The sequence below is a fragment of the Polypterus senegalus genome, chromosome 11, assembly GCF_016835505.1.
Source record: "Polypterus senegalus isolate Bchr_013 chromosome 11, ASM1683550v1, whole genome shotgun sequence".
In the NCBI taxonomy this organism is placed as follows: Eukaryota; Metazoa; Chordata; class Cladistia; order Polypteriformes; family Polypteridae; genus Polypterus; species Polypterus senegalus.
The window spans coordinates 34,922,191-34,943,394 of NC_053164.1; the positions used below are offsets into that span (position 1 = coordinate 34,922,191).

At 42.8% G+C, this 21,204-nt stretch overlaps 1 protein-coding gene across 19 annotated transcripts in view; it reads left to right on the forward strand.

Annotated features, from left to right (window-relative positions):
• Positions 1 to 21,204, forward strand: part of LOC120538827 (calcium/calmodulin-dependent protein kinase type II subunit beta) — a 397,041-nt gene that overhangs the window by 314,057 nt on the left and 61,780 nt on the right. For 9 of the 19 annotated variants that reach the window (XM_039768344.1, XM_039768347.1, XM_039768327.1 and 6 more), the window contains exon 13: positions 15,107 to 15,190. The exons of the other annotated variants lie outside the window; for them this stretch is intronic. In XM_039768344.1, coding sequence (XP_039624278.1) covers positions 15,107 to 15,190 — 84 coding nt within the window. The remainder of the gene's footprint in view (positions 1 to 15,106; positions 15,191 to 21,204) is intronic. 19 annotated transcript variants of the gene reach the window in all.

The window sequence follows — 21,204 nt, forward strand, 5'->3', positions numbered from 1 at the left end:
TTCCACAACACAAAACTATTCATATAAAAATGATTAATTCAAAATATAAAGTAAAAATACATAAAACAAATTAACATGCACTTTACCTTTGAAAAGAATCATGGCTGGTGTGAGTGAGTTTCTAAACTCTTTTGGGATTCCACCCAACGGGACGGCAGGAAGAAAGGCATCCCGAAGCAACCACAGGCTCCCAGGACTGTAGCAGTTCGTCGTAAAAGCGAATGTGAAAAGATCGCAGACATGCTATAAGCACCTGCCATTGATGGGTAATACAGGAACATTATAAATGCGCAGGGCACAGTATTGCTTGGCCACTAACCTGGCCCCAACCTTGCCTGACTGCCGTGTCTGTGTATAGGAGAGTGGCAGATCCCGCTACAATAAATAACGGTGCTGTTCCAGTTTTAAGCTGAATAAAGCTCGTGTCACTAAAGTACTGAGACTCAGCTTCGTGTTTTGGGGCGCAAGACAGGGACCCACACGTTACAACACACACACGTTGTCACCATGCTATAGTAAACTGTGTACACTCATACAGATGTTGACTATATGAGTGAGGCACGTCGACTGAGCCCGAGAATGGGAGATGATTACCCACAATCCCACAGCGAGAGAGAGAAGAACCATCAGCTCAGTTGTGATCGCGTGACGCTCGGCAGACACAGCGTATACGTACTACTTGTATTGCAAGACGTCGCTCATTTATCAAGTCAAAATTTATTACAAATTTTAGCTTGTCTTACAAAACACTCGCAAACCAAGTTACTCACAATCCAAGGTTCCACTATGCAGGAAATTATATGTTAAAATAAATACCCAACTTATCTGTGGGAGAACTTAAATGCCAGTATATACGGTATTTAGTATATCAGTACTTTTACAGAAGAAAACTGTCTTCCTTGACCGAAAAGCACTAGGCCTTGAAAATGGAGACAAAAGCATACAAAGGAGATATTTGTCTTGCTTTTACATCTCTTTTAAGGCTCAGCATGTTTTGCTTTATTTCTAGACTAAATGACTCTTTGTGTAGCTTTTTGCTAATGAGTTTCCACCCAATCCAAAGACCTGCAATTAGAAAAATTCATGACTCTAAATTGTTGAAGCATGAGTGAATGTGGGTACAGATGGAAGTGTACCTCTTGATGGACTGACATCCCATTCAGAGATTCTGTTAGTAGGTTTTCATTCCCCACAACATTGAACAGGAGAAAAGACATTAAGGAAATTGGTGGAGGGCTAATTATTTTAGGTCACTCTTTTGCCGCATGTGTGGTGAGGCCCAGGAAGACAGCAGGGGAAAAAAATGTCGCATGGCAGAACTCCAGGACACAGAGAGAGTGAGTGAGAGTGAGCCATACTGGCAGGGAGAGGGCAGCTTGGCATGCTAATATGGGAAGGCAGAAGCCACTTGGGGTTGTTAAAACCCACCAGGCATGGGGCCTCATAAGTGCAACAAGTATTGTCAGTTAGAGCAACTAAGTGGAGAGAGTGGGTGCAAAACACTAGGGCACTTGAAGACAGGTGACAGAGTGGTGCCAAGGCCACCTAACATTCTGCTTGGAGCTACAAGCACAAGATCTCATGTGCTGCCTTTGATTTTGCATCATTTTGCTACTTAGGCTTTCTGACACACAGTTTTCACAAATCAGATGAACAAAAACCTGAGAATGTTTGCTTGATTCTATTGTCTTCTAATGATGATCCATAATAATACATTAGGCTCAAAAAATTATAATTAAACTGTTCACCAAGGCCAACCCTGTGCACTGAAAAGCTTTTTATGCAGTAAAACCAAGAGACACACGTAAAGAATGCAATGCTCATTACATCTGATTACTCATTAAAACAGAGTTGCCATAACCCTCAGTGGAACTGCGTGAAAGGAGCCTCCCACATTCGGTAGGAACAATAACTAATGAAATGATTAGAGCTAGGAAGGATGCAACGCTCCTAAAAAAGGTGTCTTGATCTGTGAGTTATCTAATGTGATTATATAATGTACCCATAGTTATGTCTTTATTCTAAGTGATACAAGTGAAAGACTCTGTCTTTCTCGGTAAAGGAAGCTGCCATAAAGGTGACAGCAAAGTTCACATCCCTACCAATTTATGACCTACAACAAGGTGTCCAAAGTTTGATTGGAATGCTGATTCAAAACCTGCTCTTCTTAACCCTTAACTACTCACACTGGTGTATTTTGTACACCAATCTCAGTTATTTTTGTCCAACATCCTTTTACTTCAACTTACAAACAGCATCCGCCATCTATCCTCTTCTTGTTAGCTACAAGTGCAGTGTCACAATGGTTTCCCTCCAGTGTGCCCCCAGCCAGTTTTATGAGTGGATGCACAGTCACGAGTTCATTATGGTGCATTTGGTACACCACACGGGTACTTACGTGTGTATGACAATGAGGAGATGTTCTTCTTGCAATGACTTTGTCTACAATGAACATTCAATAACTGGAGTGAAATGTGATACGTGTGCAAATCCTGCAGTGGATGACAGTGTGACCGGTGACAAATGAGCACTGGACAGCTGGATCAGTTTTATTTTAAGATAGTTGAGACTGTGTCATACTCTTAAGTAATATGATATTAAATTACATTAAAAAGTGTACAATTTAAAATTAGGCGGCGCAGTGGGTGGCACTGCTGCCTCGCAGTAAGGAGACCTGGGTTCGCTTCCCGGGTCCTCCCTGCGTGGAGTTTGCATGTTCTCCCCGTGTCTGCGTGGGTTTCCTCCCACAGTCCAAAGACATGCAGGTTAGGTGCATTGGCGATCCTAAATTGTGCTTGGTGTGTGTGTGTTTGTGCCCTGCGGTGGGCTGGCGCCCTACCCGGGGTTTGTTTCCTGCCTTGCGGCCTGTGTTGGCTGGGATTGGCTCCAGCAGACCCCTGTGACCCAGTAGTTGGGATGTAGCAGGTTTGATAATGGATGAATGGATGGATTTAAAACTATTGCAATAATTTATATTACAACATCACAAATGCATATAAATAACCATTTTAAAACTGGTGTATAAAGTACACTGTGAGAGTACTTATGAGATGAGAAATGGTGACCGTAGCTAACGTTTCAATTGAGCAGACTGCAAACACAAAGAGAACTAATCTTTTATATTGACACTAACCATTTGCCTTAGTTTTTTTTTTTCACATTTTTACAATATAATGTTACAATATTTTTTCTACATTTAAAAATTTAAAATGCTGTTAAACATAAGTTGTCAGAACAAGCACATGTGGAACTTTTAAGGCTATGTTCACTCTGTTCTGATTTTTGCCTCACATCTAATTTCTTTTCCTTGACTGTTCCAATTACTTTAGTTAATGCTCCAAATCTGAGACGAGTGTGTACAGATATCTGTCCGGAATGTTCCATGAATGCACAAAATAAGTAAAAACAATTTTGTCAGACAGATGCAACCTAATAGACAGATGCCGGTTGCTGTGCTACTTCACATTATTTAAGTGCAAGATGTCTGCAAGTTTGTTAGTTCGTAGTGACAAGAAAGAGAAATAGAAAATTAAAAATCACAGCTGCTCTGCCATCGGGCTTCAGGCTCTCTTGCTTTTAACATCTGTACATACAGAACAACATGGCAACATTTATGAAAAGTAGTAATAATGTGAAACAACAATAAAAAGAACAATAATAATTCTAAATGGATCATATCTAGTAATCACAAAAAGAGTTGCAGTAAAACTTTCAAATTCTTAAACATAGTGAGCCCAGGGATCCTGACAAATCATTGGAAGTTTCCTTTATTTAACATTTTTCCTATATATATAACACTTTTTTTTTTATGTTGGTCCTTATTCTGCTCGAAGAGTTGTAGGTGAGGCCAGCTCTGGGCGCTTACCCTGTGGTTTGAATGTGGATCCCAATGCTCCATTGCAGTGACGGGGACACTGTGCTGTAAAAGTGGCGCCGTCCTTTGGATGAGACATAAAACTGAGGTCCTGGGAATCCCGATGTCCTGGCTAAATTGCTCACCATGGCCTAGTCATCCTGGCCCTACTAATCCTTCCCTGTCTCCAATTGGCTCTTTCACCCCTTCACCACCAAATACCTAATGTGTGGTGAGCATACTGGCACAAAAATGGCCGACGTTGCATCATCCAGGTGGATGCTACACATTATTGGTGGTTGAAGTGACTCACCACTCACTGAAGCGCTTTGTGAGAAATCTACTGTATATATATAAAATCCTAAGCCTAAAAGTGCAACATTGACATTTTTTCTCACGCTTTAAGTCAGGCTTATTTTAAAACATATATATATATATATATATATGTTTGGTATCATTTTCAGAATTTATCAAACTTTAATGTGTTGTTATTAGAATTTCAGATTCTTGTTCTATTTTTAAATTATAAGTTAAAAAATATGAAGAGCTCACTGCCTGCGAGGCGAGACTTTGTGCCAATGGATTTAACCACGCCTGGGGCCAGAAATAAAAGACAAAGAGTAGGACAGCTGCCATACAGGCTTTTAAATGTTCGAAGCGCTGTGTGAGATGCCGATCACACGGCACAGCAGCAGCAGCAATCCAGCAGCTGATCGAGCAAAGTGGAGGTAAAAAAAAAAACTGTATTTGCTTACCATTGTGTCACCGTTTAAGAGGGGGTTTCAGAGGAGCGACCGCGTCTCCTTGAGGTGGCCACTCTCATCACAACACGAGCGGCAAAGACGCAAAGTTGCTAGCGAGTGAAGCAAGCAGGGCGGAACCCCCTAGTAATACTATATAAATCTGAAGAATTACTATTTTTATAAAAACGGAAAATGCGCCTTCTTCTGTATGCATAAGCTTGATAAGACCGTAGCACTCGTAATGCATGTCGATTCTTGAATCACATATTGCAGTGGCATCGGCTCTCAACCCAAGAATTACCCAGGGCAGGGGTCATGGACCACCACTACATGCTGCCTCACAGGCCTCTTGTTTGGAAAGTACTGGCTGTGGTACACTATTTAAGCCATCTCTGGTTTTAAGTTTCTGGATTAATTAAATATTTTATAATAAACTACATACCAAGTAAAACATTTCTTTTGCTTTTTCTACCAATTTCCCATGCAACAGCATCTAAATGAATGAAAACAGTATAACCAAATTAAGCTGAAAAAAATAAATTGAAATAAAAATGACAAAGCAAGAATTTGAAAGCACCTTACCTTATGCATCAGGTCAGGTCTGTTCAGGTTGGAGAGCATGCACTGCACTGGTTGGCAATCCCCCAGGCAAACACGTGGTCCAGTCTTACCCTCCAAAAATGATCCTATCTGCTGCAGCCAGGTGTTCCATGGGCATCCCCTTGGCCTGGTCAAGCCACTTGGGTCCTTGACAATGAGGATCCTGCAAGCCATATCACCACCAGGGAATCGCGCAACATGGCTGTAGTGCTGTAACTGATGCCCCCTCAAAATGCAGGTAATGTGCCTCATTCAGGACTCCGTGAGTAACTACTCATTCAACACAAAGTCAAACCAGCAGTACCCAAGGATTCTCAGAAGAAACACAGTACCAAAAGAGTCCAGTCTTCCTCTCAAGTCATTGAACAGTGTCCATGTCTTGCAACTATATAGTCTGGTAGCCGACCCGGACACAGACAAGTAGACACGTTCATATCACCCACAACATGTTTAATCACCATTCTGTATATACAAGTGCCACACAAACCCCTACAAGTTCCCAAAAGTCCTGGCCAACACACAACGCCTTCTCTTCCTTCAGGCCGCCTCCTTGCCTCCTCCAGAGACCTCTTCCTCTTCCACCCTACTGTACCCATCACATGAAGAGAGGCGACCCCTTTTATAATCACCCGGATGTGCTCCAGGTGTTTCCCGGCAATCTTCCACCGACATGCCCCAGTGTGGCGGAAGAGCCGGCTGCATGCCCGGAAGCACTCCAGGTGTCCCTGCTCCTCTTCCCCCCAGCACTTCCGGGTGTGGCGAAAGTGCTGAGGTCCAGGGCTCCAAAGGCATAGGGGCGCCCCCTGGCGGTGACCATTGGCCCCTACAGGGTTGAGCTTCAAAGGTCTGTACCCGTGGCCCCCAAAGGTACCAGGGCGGTCCATGGTCTGGGGAAGGCACAAGCCGTCCTCCTGGGCATCCTGGCCGGGTCGCCCCCCCAGCCATCTCCGACAATAGTAAGACAGGAAGCACCTGGACTCTATAGACTTGGACCTTCATCCTTTTGCAAAGATATCTGGAGCACCACACACCCCTTTCAAGAGAGAATGACGCCCCATGCTCTCCCAATCCGTCTAATGACTTCATAGTGACATGTGACATGAATGTCACTGCTGCGGTCAGTAAACCTCTCGATGCAGTCGGCACTCTCTCAGCAAACAGACACACTGCTGATGGCTGTGCCCAAGAGGTCATTAAAGGCCTGGATCTTGGTTTTTATCAGGACACTCGCAAGCCCAAGCACTATGACTCCTCACCTAGTCTCTCAAAAGCCCTGATCCAAGCCTCCATTGACTCGGTGAAGATCACCCCATCAACGGCAAAGTCAAGATCAGTGAATCTTTCTTCACCAACAGATGCCCCACAGCCACTGGACCCCACGACCCTGCCCAACACCAAGTCCGTGCAAGCATTGGTCAGAGTATGAGCAAGAATGTATGCATCACATTAAATAAAGTTGAAAAAGAATAGTAATTACAATCAATCATTCACAATGAACTGCTTACTTCAGGCCTAGAAGGTGTTATTTTGGAAAAAACTCTCTCTTCTTCCAGAATGTATTGTTGTGGTGTGATTGCTGCTGACTGCCGAGTGTGTGTAGTGAGCCGCCTCATTGCCGGCACCCAAGTTAACTTAAGGCAAATTAATTTTTCGTCAATGACGTTCACTTTAATGTATGCACACGTGTAATGCATTTGCCTATACAGAGCTCATTTCACAGGAATACCAGAGTATGTTGATGCATAAAGACGCAATGTGAAAAATGCACTCCAAGCAGTAATAACTTAGCACGTAGAACGTATGGGGCATCAAATTGATTTGGAAGTACCAAACATACTATACTAGTCCAGTATAACTCTTGTGTGACGGAATAGCTATATATCCTCGTGTCTGCTTGTGTTTTCCAACGGTATCACATGTGATATTCATGTTAAGTTAATTCATGACTCTAAATTTACAACATCAGCATGAGTGGGTACGTAAGTAGGCCCTCCTTGTTCAGGCTTTTTTCTTGATTTGAGCCCGGTTCCCCCACGACCCTGAATTGGTTTTAACAATTTTGAGAATGTTATCTATTCTGATAAAAATGAATAGTAGTGTTCTATGTTGCAAATTTTTAATTAGTCATACATTTTTTGTTGAGTTAATTTTAGAAAGATAAATCAACAAGTAAAAGCTATTTGAAATTTAGGCAGTAACCGCAGCAGTACAACACATTCATGATGGCTCAATATTCAATTGAAAACAGCATGACCCAATGAAAAGTTTATTAATTGGCAGAAAGGTATAAAAAGCAAGTGTAACCGATAAAGCTTGATCTGGTCGATAATCAGCATCGTACACACAAACCCACATCAACTTGGCGCTTGCCTTCTTTAGAAAAAAATTAATGGGTTACGTTGTATGCTATTAATGCATAGTTGAATATCAGCTATGGATCTGCACATCCCATAGTTCATAATGTCTTGGGGTACCATAAATTTTGCACACGATGAGTACCTGTGAATTTCAGCAGGTTTCACTCCCTCTGCTCAAGGAAATCTCACTATGGTGTGTTGTTCAACAATGGTGCAATCCTGCAGCAGAACGTCCATGTTCATTTGGCCTTGGCTTCAACTAGACTAATGGCAGGGCGCTGTGCATGTTCAAACTTCCCATAAGCCACAGCGAATGTGTTGAATTGCAGTCAGATTTTACTTGTTTACTTGTTTGTTGATTTCCCCTTACATATATAAACAAGGACACACAATACTAAAATAACCCACTTTTCTTGTCACATTTATCCATCTGTTTGTTCCCTTGAAACAACTCAGCAATCAGTGGATCAATTTTGTTGAAATTTGGCACACATATTCTTCAAGGAAATATTCTTCAATTTCAGTTTTCATTGAGATATCATGATAGAACATCCATCCATCCATTATCCAACCTGCTATATCCTAACTACAGGGTCACGGGGGTCTGCTGGAGCCAATCCCAGCAAACACAGGGTGCAAGGCAGGAAACAAACCACGGGCAGGGCGCCAGCCCACCGCAGGGCACACACATACACACACTAGGGACAATTTAGGATCGCCAATGCACCTAACCTGCATGTCTTTGGACTGTGGGAGGAAAACCACGCAGACACAGGGAGGACCCAGGAAGCAAACCCGGGTCTCCTAACTGCGAGGCAGCAGCGCTACCCACTGCGCCACCGGGCCACCCATGATAGAACATGCTGTACAGAATTTAGAAATTTCAAAGTCTCCCATTGAAAAGCATTGGCGAATTTACAAACTTTTAAAACAGGGACACTTTTTGTGTGACTTCAGTTATGGATCCACCTTGAGAGGGGTTGATTCAATGAGTATCTGCTCGATATGCTACCTGTAGAAATGCGAACCTTGCTCACAACAGCATCATAGCGGGTTAAGGGACATGTTTGTCACTGTGAAATTCATTGTGAAAAAACACATACTCAGGTTTTTCATTACACTAAAAACAACCTCACGGCTGCATTATCTGCAGAGCATAATGATTCAAAAATGGATTCTCTGACACTAAAATTTGTTGGCAAAGGTCCACAATGACCTGCTATCCATCAAAGTCAGATGCAGCCAACAATTTTAGCTTGAGACTTCAACAGAGATATTAAACCTCTAGCCACAGGCCCTCTGTAACCAACAACTAGCAATAGCATATCAGTCAATGCAGTGTTGTCATCGCTTGAGTTGCAATGCGCTGTCTATTAAAGCTGCTGCCGCCACAAGCCTGTTTGGGGCTCCGTTCTTATGTACATGATATGGTAAAGCACTAGAAGAAATTGTTATTTTATGTAGCTTTACAAACACATCTAATCATATTCCTTATATCACTGTTGTCTTTGAGGTCCACACACTATTGAAAAAATATAAATAATAAATAAAATGTGGCTACTCTCTGATAATGTTGCCAGAATATTTGAAAAGACTCAAGCTTTCAGGTTTCCAAACACCCCGCGATGTTATGCCATGCGTACATTTTCTTACTGAGTCATCAGGACCTGTCCTTTTTAGTTTCATCCCTTGATAAGCTCTCTCTACCCATCATTGTGTCTGCAGTAGATCTTAAATCTTTATAATAAGTAAAAGAATACTGTAAAGTTCCAGGCTCTGCCCATTTTAATTTCTGCAATAGAATGTCAGCTTTAATTATTGGGTTTGGGGAGTGAATGAATGAATGAGATTCTGTGGATTTTAATTTCTGGTTTGACATGACTTTCACTTTCCCCTTAAAATCATCTCCCATACTTATGCACATTAATTCCAGGCAAGCTTTCAGCTGTATTGTCATCGGGAGCAGCTCAGTTATGGATATTTCTACCAGCGCTGTCTAGGCCTTTTGTAGTCATGTAAAAGCGACACTAAAATATATTTTGTAGAGTAAGCTGTACAGTATTCTCAATTTGAGTTATACAATTGAGTCAATTATGTTTGAAGATCTCCTCAGTAGGTCCTTAATTAAGTTGTAGCCAAACTAAAGTTAAGTAAATGGCTTTTGGACCTAAAGATTTTCACCTTGTTTGGAGACATACCATGGTGGCCGTTTCCCTACAGCTGATGGAGGCTGTTTTAAAAACCAGTGTGGAATCTGCCAGTTCTCCTTGTGTGAGCGAGAATAGGCTTTCTCCAGGTGTACAATAAACATCTTAGTCAGTGTTGGGAGCAAAGCGTTAAAAGTAACGTGCATTACGTAGTCAGATTCGCCCCCACCAGCCTACTACGCTACACGCCAGCCACTTTGCGTCTCTGCCACTCACGTATGTGGATTTCACTTTCACCAAACAACAAATCTTTTCATTCTCACGGATATGCATCTTCACTGGGTAGAAACACTACATTCCTCTGATGGCAACACGAATTAGACGATCTACAAGTCTCTGACTTAAAGTTTAAATCTGAACAATGTCTATATGTCATATCACCTATTTCCATATATTTGATCTCTTTTCTCTGTTCTGTTATTTCACCGAGTAATAATTTCCGTTTGTTTGCACTAATGCGATCTTTACTATCATTTTTTTGAGACTCTCGAATTTTAGTACTTTCATTATCTCTAACCTGCTCTGCATGTGTATCACACCAACGTTTTTGAATTCTTTACGACATTCTACTTTGTCATCTACTCTTTGTCTTTTATTTCCTCCCCCGGGCGTGATTAAATCTCTTGGCTCAATGTCTTGTCTCGCAGGACATGAAAGTATTTCTCTGAAAAAGTCTTGTCTCGTCCCAGGCTAAAAAGTCATGTCTCGTCCCAGGATTGTTTTATATAATAGAGAGATGAGTAAACTAGCACAATACCTATTTTACTGACACATTTCCAGTGGTCAGTGTTAAACCAGGTAATCATACCCAGTTAAACACAGTCATTAATTTAGGCAATGAGATTAGATTAGATCTGATCAAGTTTATTAATCCCAAGGAGAATACCAATCAGTCCACACATACACAGAGAGAACACGTAAATGCGTTTCAGACCCTGGCAGCTCTGCTCTACCACTCTGTCTATGGTAAAACATCCGTGCTAAACTTGCTAAAGTTTAACCAGAGTAAAGCTAAATGTATACGTGTAACTTCTGTTCAGTTCTTCTCTGCTGATTGAACGTTGGCTATTTCAATAGCTGTCGCTAGTCGACTGAAGCACATGTGTGCATGATGATAATGGCAGCAGAAGGCAAAATCTTTGTGAAATAATGGAATACTTTTGTAAAGTATTTTTAGAATGGCAGGAATAAGGGTCCGAACTTAACTACTTTTTAACGTTAAAATATAAAATAAAAAATATATACTTTCCATGCTTTCTGACCTTTGCTGCATTTGACTAAAGTAACAGATCTTGTCTGCAGCACTGTGAGCTAAACTCAGCTGGACTCAAAACACTGCTTCTAAAAGGTGTAAGTATCCATCCATCCATTGTCCTAATCCCGCTATATCCTAACTACAGGGTCACAGGGGTCTGCTGGAGCCAATCCCAGCCAGCACAGGGTTCAAGGCAGGAAACAAAATTTGGGTAGGGCGCCAGCCCGCCACAGGGCATACCCACACACCAGGGACAATTAGGATTACCAATGCACCTAGCCTGCTTGTCTTTGGACTGTGGGAGGAAACCGGAGTACCCGGAGGAAACCCATGCAGAACATGCAAACTCCACGCAGGGAGGACCCGGGAAGCGAACCTGGGTCTCCTAACTGCGAGGCAGCAGCGCTACCCACTGTGCCATCATACTGCCCTAGATATTAAGTATTCACAATATTTTGATTTACTGGTGGTAGATGAAAAGGGAATAATTGTAAGGTACAAAAGTTGTCTTGCTTTTCATACCCAAAAAACACTATATTAAGTGAAAAGAAGCACATTCAGGCTAAACGTAGCACAACGCACTTTAAGCAGAAAGACACCCATATGAACATAACTGCCCTTCCACAGTAAAACAGAAAAACTATTTTCATTCTTAAGGCTAATACAGTTAAAGGGTAGCTGCTTATGTAGTGGAGGAGATTCAGCCACTTTCTACAGCATCTTAAGTCAAATCTCTGTGACAGGCAAAGGGGAGAACATCATTGGCCAGAAAAGTGTGCATTTTTATTAACAATCTCTACTACACAAGGAGAAAAAGTAACACACTAACACTTCATATTGGTACTTTTTTTGTAAGTAATGAGTAATGTAACTAAGTTACTTTTAAAAGTAATATTCCCTAACACTGATCTTAATCAAGGTGGTAGCACTGCTGCCTTGCAGTAAGGAGACCCAGGTTTGCATCCCGTGTCCTCCCTTCATGGAGTATGCATGTCCTCCTCGTGTTCTTCCAGGTGCTCTATTTTCCTCCCTCAATCTAAACATATTCAGGTTAGGTGAACTGGTGATACTGGCAAAGAAAAAGCTGTTATTTAACCTTTTCCATAACGTGTGCTGTATTTTAGATGGTAATATCTAGACGAAGGCACAAAAATGTAGTCCAACATTACAAAGAGAATGGACTGAATTTTGCAAATATGCATAGCCCGTAAGCAGCATCTGCTTTCTTTATAAAGAATATATTTTCTATTTGGGCTGGCACAACGGTTATCGCTGTTGGTTCACAGTCATAATTGGCCCAGTATAAGTGAGTGTGTGGTTTTGCCCAAAAGTGTGCTCGGCCATGAACAGGTACCCCTTTAATTCCCAGTTATATTGATCTAAACTAAAAGGATTCAAAAATATTCTGAAGGCTGAAACTAATTGGTTAATCAGTTTGTTTGAATATCTGTGGTAGCTAGATCCCCACCTAGGGTTGTTTTGGCTTCAGCCCCCGTGACCCCAAAGCAGGTTGGAGAATATTACATTATGACATTAATTAAAATACTGCTTGTCAGGAAAAGCGCTTTACAGCCTGGACTCATGGGTTCAGCATGCTGTGCTCAATTCCTTTCTGATTTGTTTTCAATTTAACACACTAATTGAAACAAAGGTGGACTGATTTAGTAACTGTGTTATGCTTATTTGTAAGCACGGCCTTAGTGCCCTCTCTGCCCCAAGCCAGTTATATTAAAACACAGCACTAGATCTTATTCACATTAACCATAAAGCTATCAATGCTGGCAGTTCAAAACACCCTTCATTACCAACTATGGAGGGCATTCATTTCTCTGACTCTGTAAATTCAGCAAGTTTTCCTCCACATGTCAACAGCAGCACCACCCCCACAGTCACAGACTGATTTGATCTGACGGAGTCTGAGTAGTAGGGAGAAGAAAAGCCAGCTTCATTTATAATCTCACATTAGTGTCCAGAAGCAAACTCTCTAGCTGCTCTTGGGGAGAATTTTAGAAACTCTGCACGTTGAGGGACTGGGGGGCTGCAGCAGAGTACTGACACATACACTGCCATTCATTTTTTTGGTTTGGCACTGATAATTTTAAGTATTATTGAGTATCTATATATATAATTCACTAAGGCAAGACACCCATGGAAAGCACGCCAGAAGGGGCGTGGATTCACTAAGCCGCCGACAAGTGAGACGCCCATGGCGCACGCAGGAAGGAGCCACGCCCACCAACTCTAAGACCATTGGATACGACGACAACTCGCAGAACCACGCCCAGCAACTCGGACGCGATGACACAGGAAAAACGGCGTCATTTATGTTCGTCTGTCATAGAGTCCACATGCAGCTCTGAGCCACATTGACTGTTCATAGAGGCATGTTTCTCGCGGAAGTGAATCGCTATATGCAGCGTGTAAAACAGTTTGCGAGGGGTATCCCATGGGATCCGTAAAACATTCCTTTAAAACTGATGTTAAAACACAGTGAAGGAAGCAGTCTTTAGAAACCAATAAGCCCTGTGCCTCTGTTTCATTACCATCTCACCTGCTTCACCAATGCAGGCCCTGCAACAGTCGAGACGCTCTCTCAGCAGCTGACCTTCTCTGTGCCTGACCGGTTCACACAGAGGCAGCGTGAGAGAAAGCCGCGCACACACACAGGCAGCACCAGAGACAGACAAAGGCACACACACAGGCAGCTGGTGGGCGAGTCTCCGTGAGTTTCTTTTGCGAGCGGGCACATGACCAGGCGGTGTGTATGCTTCGAGAACAAGGGTGGACGTGGCAAAACTATCTAAGAAGAGGCATGTTTGTCACGGATGTAAATTGCTGTAAATCGCTGTATGCGGCGTGTAAAACAATTTGTCACGAATGTGAATCGCTGTATGCAGCGTGTAAAACAGTTTCCGAGGCGTGTCCCATGGTCTTACAGTTGGTGGGCGGGTCTCTGTTGGTTGCTCTTGTGAGCAGGCACATGACCAGGCAGTATGTACAGTATGCTTCGAGAGCGTGGGTGGACGCGACAGCACCATCTAAGAAGAATGTGAATGTGAATCGCTGTATGCAGCGTGTAAAACAGTTTGTCGTGAATGTGAATCGCTGTATGCAGCGTGTAAAACGCTGTATTGCATGTTGCCCTCTCCACAGTTACATCTTTTCATTCGCCTACAGTCGTATCCTCAAAACCAACCCCATTTGGACAACTGTGTCTTTCAGGAAGTGTTCACCCATCAATACATAATTATGCGGCGTATGCTACACCGCGGGTTGGCTAGTTTTTTTTAATACAAAAGTATAATAAATAAATATTTTGAAAAAGATTTTTGAAAAGCCATTTTGGAACAGAAAGGGTAGGTAATTACTATTTTGTTTTTTTAATTAATTAAAAATTATAACTATTTTTTGTCAGAGCGGCAAAAAATATAATATATTTTTTGGAGTGCTGCAGAATTTTAGTAATTTGCTTATGTGTGCCATGCGATGAAAAAGGTTGGAAATTGTTGCGTTAGGATAGAATCATGTTATAATGGAAAAAATGTGAAAATCATATAAGATCTAAGGAATAATGCAAAATAAATACATAGAAATGAAAGAACAATAAAAAATATCCCAACGTGTCCTGACTTAGTTGGGTCAATCTGTAATCCCTCATCGATTAGGTCTTGTCGGCAGTCTAATAAGGCAAATGTGTGCCAATGGAAGTGTCTCCCAAAGCAATGCCTCTCTCTCTCTTTGTCTCTCTTGTAATGCCCATTTGGCAAGCCCAAGAAGCAGAGTAAATTTTAACGTTTGCTTCAGTTGGAATTCGGTTTCCATGTTGCACAGCCAGCAGTTGCTCTCTCTCTGTGTCTCTCCCTCTCTGGCTCTCTGAGAACTGCGTGAGGTGTGAGTAGCGGAAGTCATTCCACTGAGTGCTCTTTGACTCTTGTGGTTCGATGACTCTGCTTCTTCCTTTCATACTAACTCAAAATCCTCTCTCCTTTCCCCCGTACTCTTTCTCTCTCTCTCTCTTTTTCTCTCTCTCTCTTTCTTTATCTCTTCCTATTTCTCTCTATCTGTCTCGGTTGTCTGTGTGACACTAACAGTGGGCAGGCAGACTACAGCACCGGCCACCGTTACCGGCTCAGCGGCCGCCGCAGCCAGTGCCACCGCAGGGCTGGTGGAACAAGGTAGCCATGAGTCCACCAATCTTTCTCTGTCCAAACGCCGACACCCCCCACCCTCCCCCTTCCTCAGCCTCTTCTTCTCTTCTTCCATCCTCGTCATTTTGCTCAAAGAGATGCATGGGCCCCTGAGCATGCGACAATGCAATATTCTCCTCATTTTATCCACCATTCTCATCATGCCTGAATCATTCCTGCCCAACATCCTAACAGGCACGCAGCTCTGCCAGCAGGCCACTCCAGTTTCACCCACAAACATGCTTGATGCTGCTGCTTCCAGCATAATCTAGACCACAGATTGGCACATTCTAACCCTTTGTAACTGGCATGAATATTAAATCCACTATTGAAAAACTGCACAGAAGTCACACCCATTAGTTGCAGCTGCTTATCATATCATCCAGGGCTTGGTGCCCACTGAAGCTTGTGCTAACCCTACACTTCCTGGGCACCATTCTGTGCCACACAGATTTAAGACTTGCTGTGGCTTTGCAGCAGGGAGGTCTGATGGGGCTTGCTTTACTCATTGCAGTTCCTGTTTTTATTTCATTTGGGATTTCTGGTAAATGATGCTGGCATCTCTGGGCCCTCAGCAGAGAGATCTGCCAGCTCTGTAGAAATCCCACAGCACCTTACCTTTTCTGCCCCCCGAGTTATATCAACTCTGCTTGCTCATGTTTGACCTCATTACACTAACAATCTTCTCAGTTGCCTGTCTTCATCTTGCATTCCCCTTGAAAACTTGGTCTTGTCACTTTTTGTCTACCACTATTCTCAGACTTTTGTTTTACTTCATTTTTTTGTATCGTTTTCTCTTTCTCTTATGTTGTTCTCTCTCATCCTTTCACTCTGTCATTTCTTCTTTCCTTTTACCTGTTTTATCTTTCACCTTCTTACTTTTCTGTTGGCCTTCATCATTCTTTTCTGGGGCTCTTCTTCCTTTCCAGGTTGCTTCTGTTTTCACCCCCTTTTATCTCTGTGTGTTCCTTGCTGTTTCCTCTCTTTGACTCCTCTTGTTTTCTCCATTTCTCACCTTATGTTACCACCAGATGTCGTCAGTCTGGACCTCCTGTTTGATTTTTGTTGTTCAGTGTTTGTCATTTCTATGATATTCACGGCTCCATTTGTTTGCCTAGGCTCTTCCTCCTCTCTGTCCTATTTCACACACTACGCCCACTCTATGTTTTTTCGCCTTCTATGTCGTGACCTCCCCACCTGCTTGTTTCTATTCCACTTTCTTCCTTGTCTGTTCCATCTGTTTCATCTTGAATAGTCACTTTGTGTCTTTTCACCTTCTAATTTGTATGTTCTTGTGCAACTCTATGATTATTTCTCTTCCTTTGTGTCTTACATTCATGTCTCCTTACTCTCTAATTTGATACCCTCCATATGCTTTCTGCTTCTCTTAATTTTCAATCTGGCTTACTTGCCCGTGTATTTTTTTGTCACATTCCACTGTCTTGTTTCCTCACTCAGTCTCTGTCTCCTCCTCTTCTTCATCTTCATGTTGCCTTCCATCTAGTATGATCCATTTGTTTCTTCTACTTCTATTCTTTCTTTCTCCTTGCCTTCATCTGTCCACTTCCCTATTGGCTCATTCTTCTCCAAATGTCCGATCTGTGTCACTTATCCATGTCACATTGCTGTCTGTCTTGTTCTTTTCTGCTCCTTCTTGTTGTTGTTCTTCTTCTTCTTTCGGCTGCTACAGCAGACCATCTTCCATATCTTCCTGTCTTCTGCATCTTGCTCTGTTATAGCCATCACCTGCATGTCCTCTCTCACCACATCCATAAACCTTCTCTTAGACCTTCCTCTTTTCCTTTTCCCAGGCAGCTCTATCCTTAGCATCGTTCTCCCAATATGGCCAGCATCTCTCCTCTGCACATGTCCAAACCAATGCAATCTCAAATCTGTGACTTTGTCTCCAAACTGTCCAACTTCAGCTGACCCTCTAATGTACTCATTTCTAATCCTGACCATCCTCGTCACACCCAGTGCAAATCTTAGCATCTTTAACTCTGCCACCTCTAGCTTTGTCTCCTGTGTCACCGTCTCCAACCCACATAACATAGCTGGTCTCACTACCGTCCTGTAGATTTTCCCTTTCACTCTTGCTGATACCCGTCTGTCACAACTGACACTCTTCTCCACCCATTCCATCCTGCCTGTACTCTGTTCTTCACCTCTCTTCCACAACCCCCATTACTCTGTACTGTTGATCCTAAGTATTTAAACTCTTCCACCTTAGCTCACCATTCCACTGACCTCCCTCTCATTTACGCACGTTTTCTGTCTTGTCCCTATTGACTTTCATTCCTCTCCTCTCCAGAGCACATGTCCACCTCTCCAGGGTCTCCTTAACATGCTGACTTCTCTCGCTACAGATCACAGTGTCATCAGCAAACATCATAATCTACAGGGACTCCTGTCTAATCTTGTCTATCAACCTGTCCATCACCATTCCTATCTGCATTGTTACTTCCGATATTTGTTTCCTTGCTTATTTGCTCATCTTTCTCTCACTCATCTCAGTTGTCACTTCTTTTCTTCTCCTCTTCTCGTTCTTTTCTTTGTCCCAGTTGAACACCCCCTTTCTCCCCATATGAGTCCAGTGGTCATCAAATAGTTTCTCTGTTTCCACTTCTCTGTCCTTTCCTCCAAATATCCTCCCTTTTCCTCAGACTCAAATTCACTCTCTCAGTCTCATTCTCTCCAATTCATCTCTTATTGTGCTCCTCCATTTTACTTCTCCTTTTCTTGTCTATTAAGGTTCCTCATCTCGATTGTTTCCTCCTCCTCGTCCTCCTTTCTGCTTCCTACCTCTTATCTTTAGTTTGTTGTTTTCACTTCTGTTTGTTTTTTTTTCCCCCAAATACATGCTTCTGTTCCCTGAAGTATGTCTCCTCCCTCTTCCTTCCCGTCTCCCTGTCTGTGCTTTGTGTCTGTCCGTTTGCCCCCATGTTGGGGGACGCTGCCTGCTGAATGCTGCATGTCATGTAGACAGAAGTGGGTCCCATACTGTAATGAAGTGCTGCTTTCAAGTAGGTTTAGGTTGAGAAGTTTAAGAAAGGTGGTCTGATCTCCGGCCCACCAGCATGCCTTTACCATCAAATTGGGCATGACTTCTTCTAGCTGGGTGTTCTGTTTGTTAGGTTTCCCCTGGATAAATAACTTGGTTTGATTGACATTCAGTGGACTATAACCCTTAGGTGGATACTTTGCAGCTTGACATTACTTGTTCTAGTTGCCCTTTCAGGTTGTATAGTTAATGTGGCCATTTTCTAGAGGTATCCCTGCCAGGCTGCAGATAGGAATTGGGACCCACAAGAGTTCCTGACTGTATCCTCTTAGATGGTCATTTTATACCATGACCAAGAAGTGGCTTCTGCCTTCAACATTCAGAAGCTGTGGTCCACTCTTCACCCATGCACAGTGGCCCCTAGTAGGTCAAAGAGCTCATGTGACTTCAACTTAAGTTACACAGGTTCCAAAGATGTTATAGTTGGTAGTACCTTACTAGTTGCAGCCAATTCCCAAATGCAACATGGGCACTTGGCTTTTTACCAGCAGCACGACTAATTGGGTCATCTTTAGAGCTGGGTATAGCCCATCAGCTTTGACCCTCGCGCTCATCCCAGTTGAGCTCTTGTTTCTGAACCAATGCCTTTTTTTCCCTCTCTTTCCCAACACCCTCTATCCACCGCTCTATCTCTCTGCTCTTCTGTAATTTTGCCGCAAGGTAAGGTCTTTCACTCGGGCCTTGTTTTCGGTTGCAGAGGAGGCTATGCCCCCTGCTAATTGTCTCCATGTTCTGTCACAGTAGTTATTTTCAGTCAGATCACTAATTTCACAGAGGGAGCGACGAGCAGTAATGTGGGTGATGGCAGTTTTGGAAGGGGGCGACCTGCATTATTAAATAGCGTGGGATTTCATTGGTCTGCTAAGTACAGTTTCATATTTATGTGATATAGATGTTGTCAAAAATGTTACTGACTAAAAATTACTGTTCTCTGTTTTAATGAAAGTCCCTCTTTTGTTTTCACGTATAACTATTGTGGCAGAATTTACTATTACACTAATGATTACTAATATGACCTGTTGTCTGACAAGTGAGCCCACTGTCCTTCTGTTCTGGGATGCTCAGACGTGTATCCAGATCATGCAGTCCCAGCCTCAGATCATCTACTTTCATTGTCACAATCCAGGATTCCCAGCCTTAGCATTCTTTAAGAATATGGCAGGAAAAGATTTGAAACTCTGGGATTCCTTGCTTTACACTCCAGGTTTTAATTGGATTAAATTTTCCACTTTGGAATCCCCATTTTCACTCTCCTCACTGTGATGGTAGAGGCTTCCCCAGTTTGCATTCTGTTTTGCAGTTCTTTTGCAGTCTTGAAATCCAGACTGGGATTTTTTTTTTTCTCTGATTGGGATTCTCTCTCTGTCTATCCAAGCATAAGTCTTGGGTCTCCTAGGATAAGAGCTGCTCTAAAAAGGCCCATCAATTCATGAGTGCAGCAAGTAAACACTTGTCACATAGCAGCCCCGACCGGGGAGTGTCCCAGGGAGAGCAGTCTTCCTCGCCACTCTGAACGCGTGGACAGGTGTGGAAGACGGCTGTCCCTCCGCCTCCTCTAATTTGTTGCAATGCTTGCGAGTTTTGCAGTCAGTTTTCTTGTTACTTGCATTGATCCCCGAATACGGTGTGAAAAATAAGCCCAAATGCATGGTGGTTTGACTAGCGTTAATTTTTTCTTTTTTGCAAAGCTCGGCCCTCAGGGCCTTTGTGGCCCTGTGCGCAAGTGCTTTCTGTGTAACTCGTGGGTGTGCGGTGCGTTTGTGTGTGTGTGCCGGTACTACAGCATGTGGGTATTGCAGGTGATAACCTCTGGGCTTGACATTGTGTGTATCGCATGGACAGGGACTCTGAAATTCTGTGCACGTTACACTTCTCCCCACGTACATCTCCCAGGAGCCAACCAGCACGACCCCACCTCACTGCTCCTTTACAAAGTGTCAACAGGCAGCACCTCCAGGAATATGGGACTTCAAGAAAGACCTCCACTCCTGTCTCCTCACCAGTGGCAGGGTTTCTTTATTTATCTAATGGTCACTTAGCAGCTAGGCCCAGGTGTCAGGTTCCATTCTTGAGGGCTGCCGTGGCTGCTGGTTTTTGTTCCAGCCATACTTAATCACTTCTGCCTCCAAATCCAAAGTGAAATGCTTGCTTAAAAGGTTTTGAAAAGAAGTAGCCAACATACAGTCAGATCCACAAGTATTTGGAGAGTGACACCATTTTCATCATCTTGGTTCTGTGCATCACCACAATGGATTTAAAACAAAGCAATCAAGATGTGACTAAAGTGTAGACTTTCAACTTTAATTCAAGGAGTTTGGCAAAAATATTGTATGAGCCTTTTAGAAAAGACAGACATTTTTAGACATGGTCCCACCATTTTCAGGAGTTCTAAAGTATTGAGACAAACTAACATAATCATGAATATAACCATCATTCTTAATATATGGTTGAAAATCCCTTACAGTCAGCATCTGCCTGAAATCTGGAACCCATAGCCATCTCCAAGTGTTGGGTTTCCACCCACCCTAGTGATGCTTTGCAAGGCCTTTAGTGCAGCTGTCTACAGTTGCTGCTTGTTTTTTGGACTTTTTGCAATCAGTTCTGTCTTCAGTAAGTGAAATGCATGTCCATTTGGGTTGAGGTAAGTTGACTGACTTGGCCTTTGAAGAATCTTCCAAATCTTTGTGTTGAATAGCACTTGGTTTGCTGTTACAGTATCGTTCAGCTCATGTTCCATCTGTACAGTGAAGCGTATCGGTTTTGTATCATTTGGCTGAATCTGAGCAGACAGTATAGCCCTTTACACTTTAGAGAGTTCATCCTGCAGCTTCATCCAGCAGTCATATCATCAATAAACACATGTGAGTGACTTCCATTTGCAGCCATGCATGCCAATGCCATAACGCTGCCTCCACCATGTTTCACAGATGATGTGGTATTC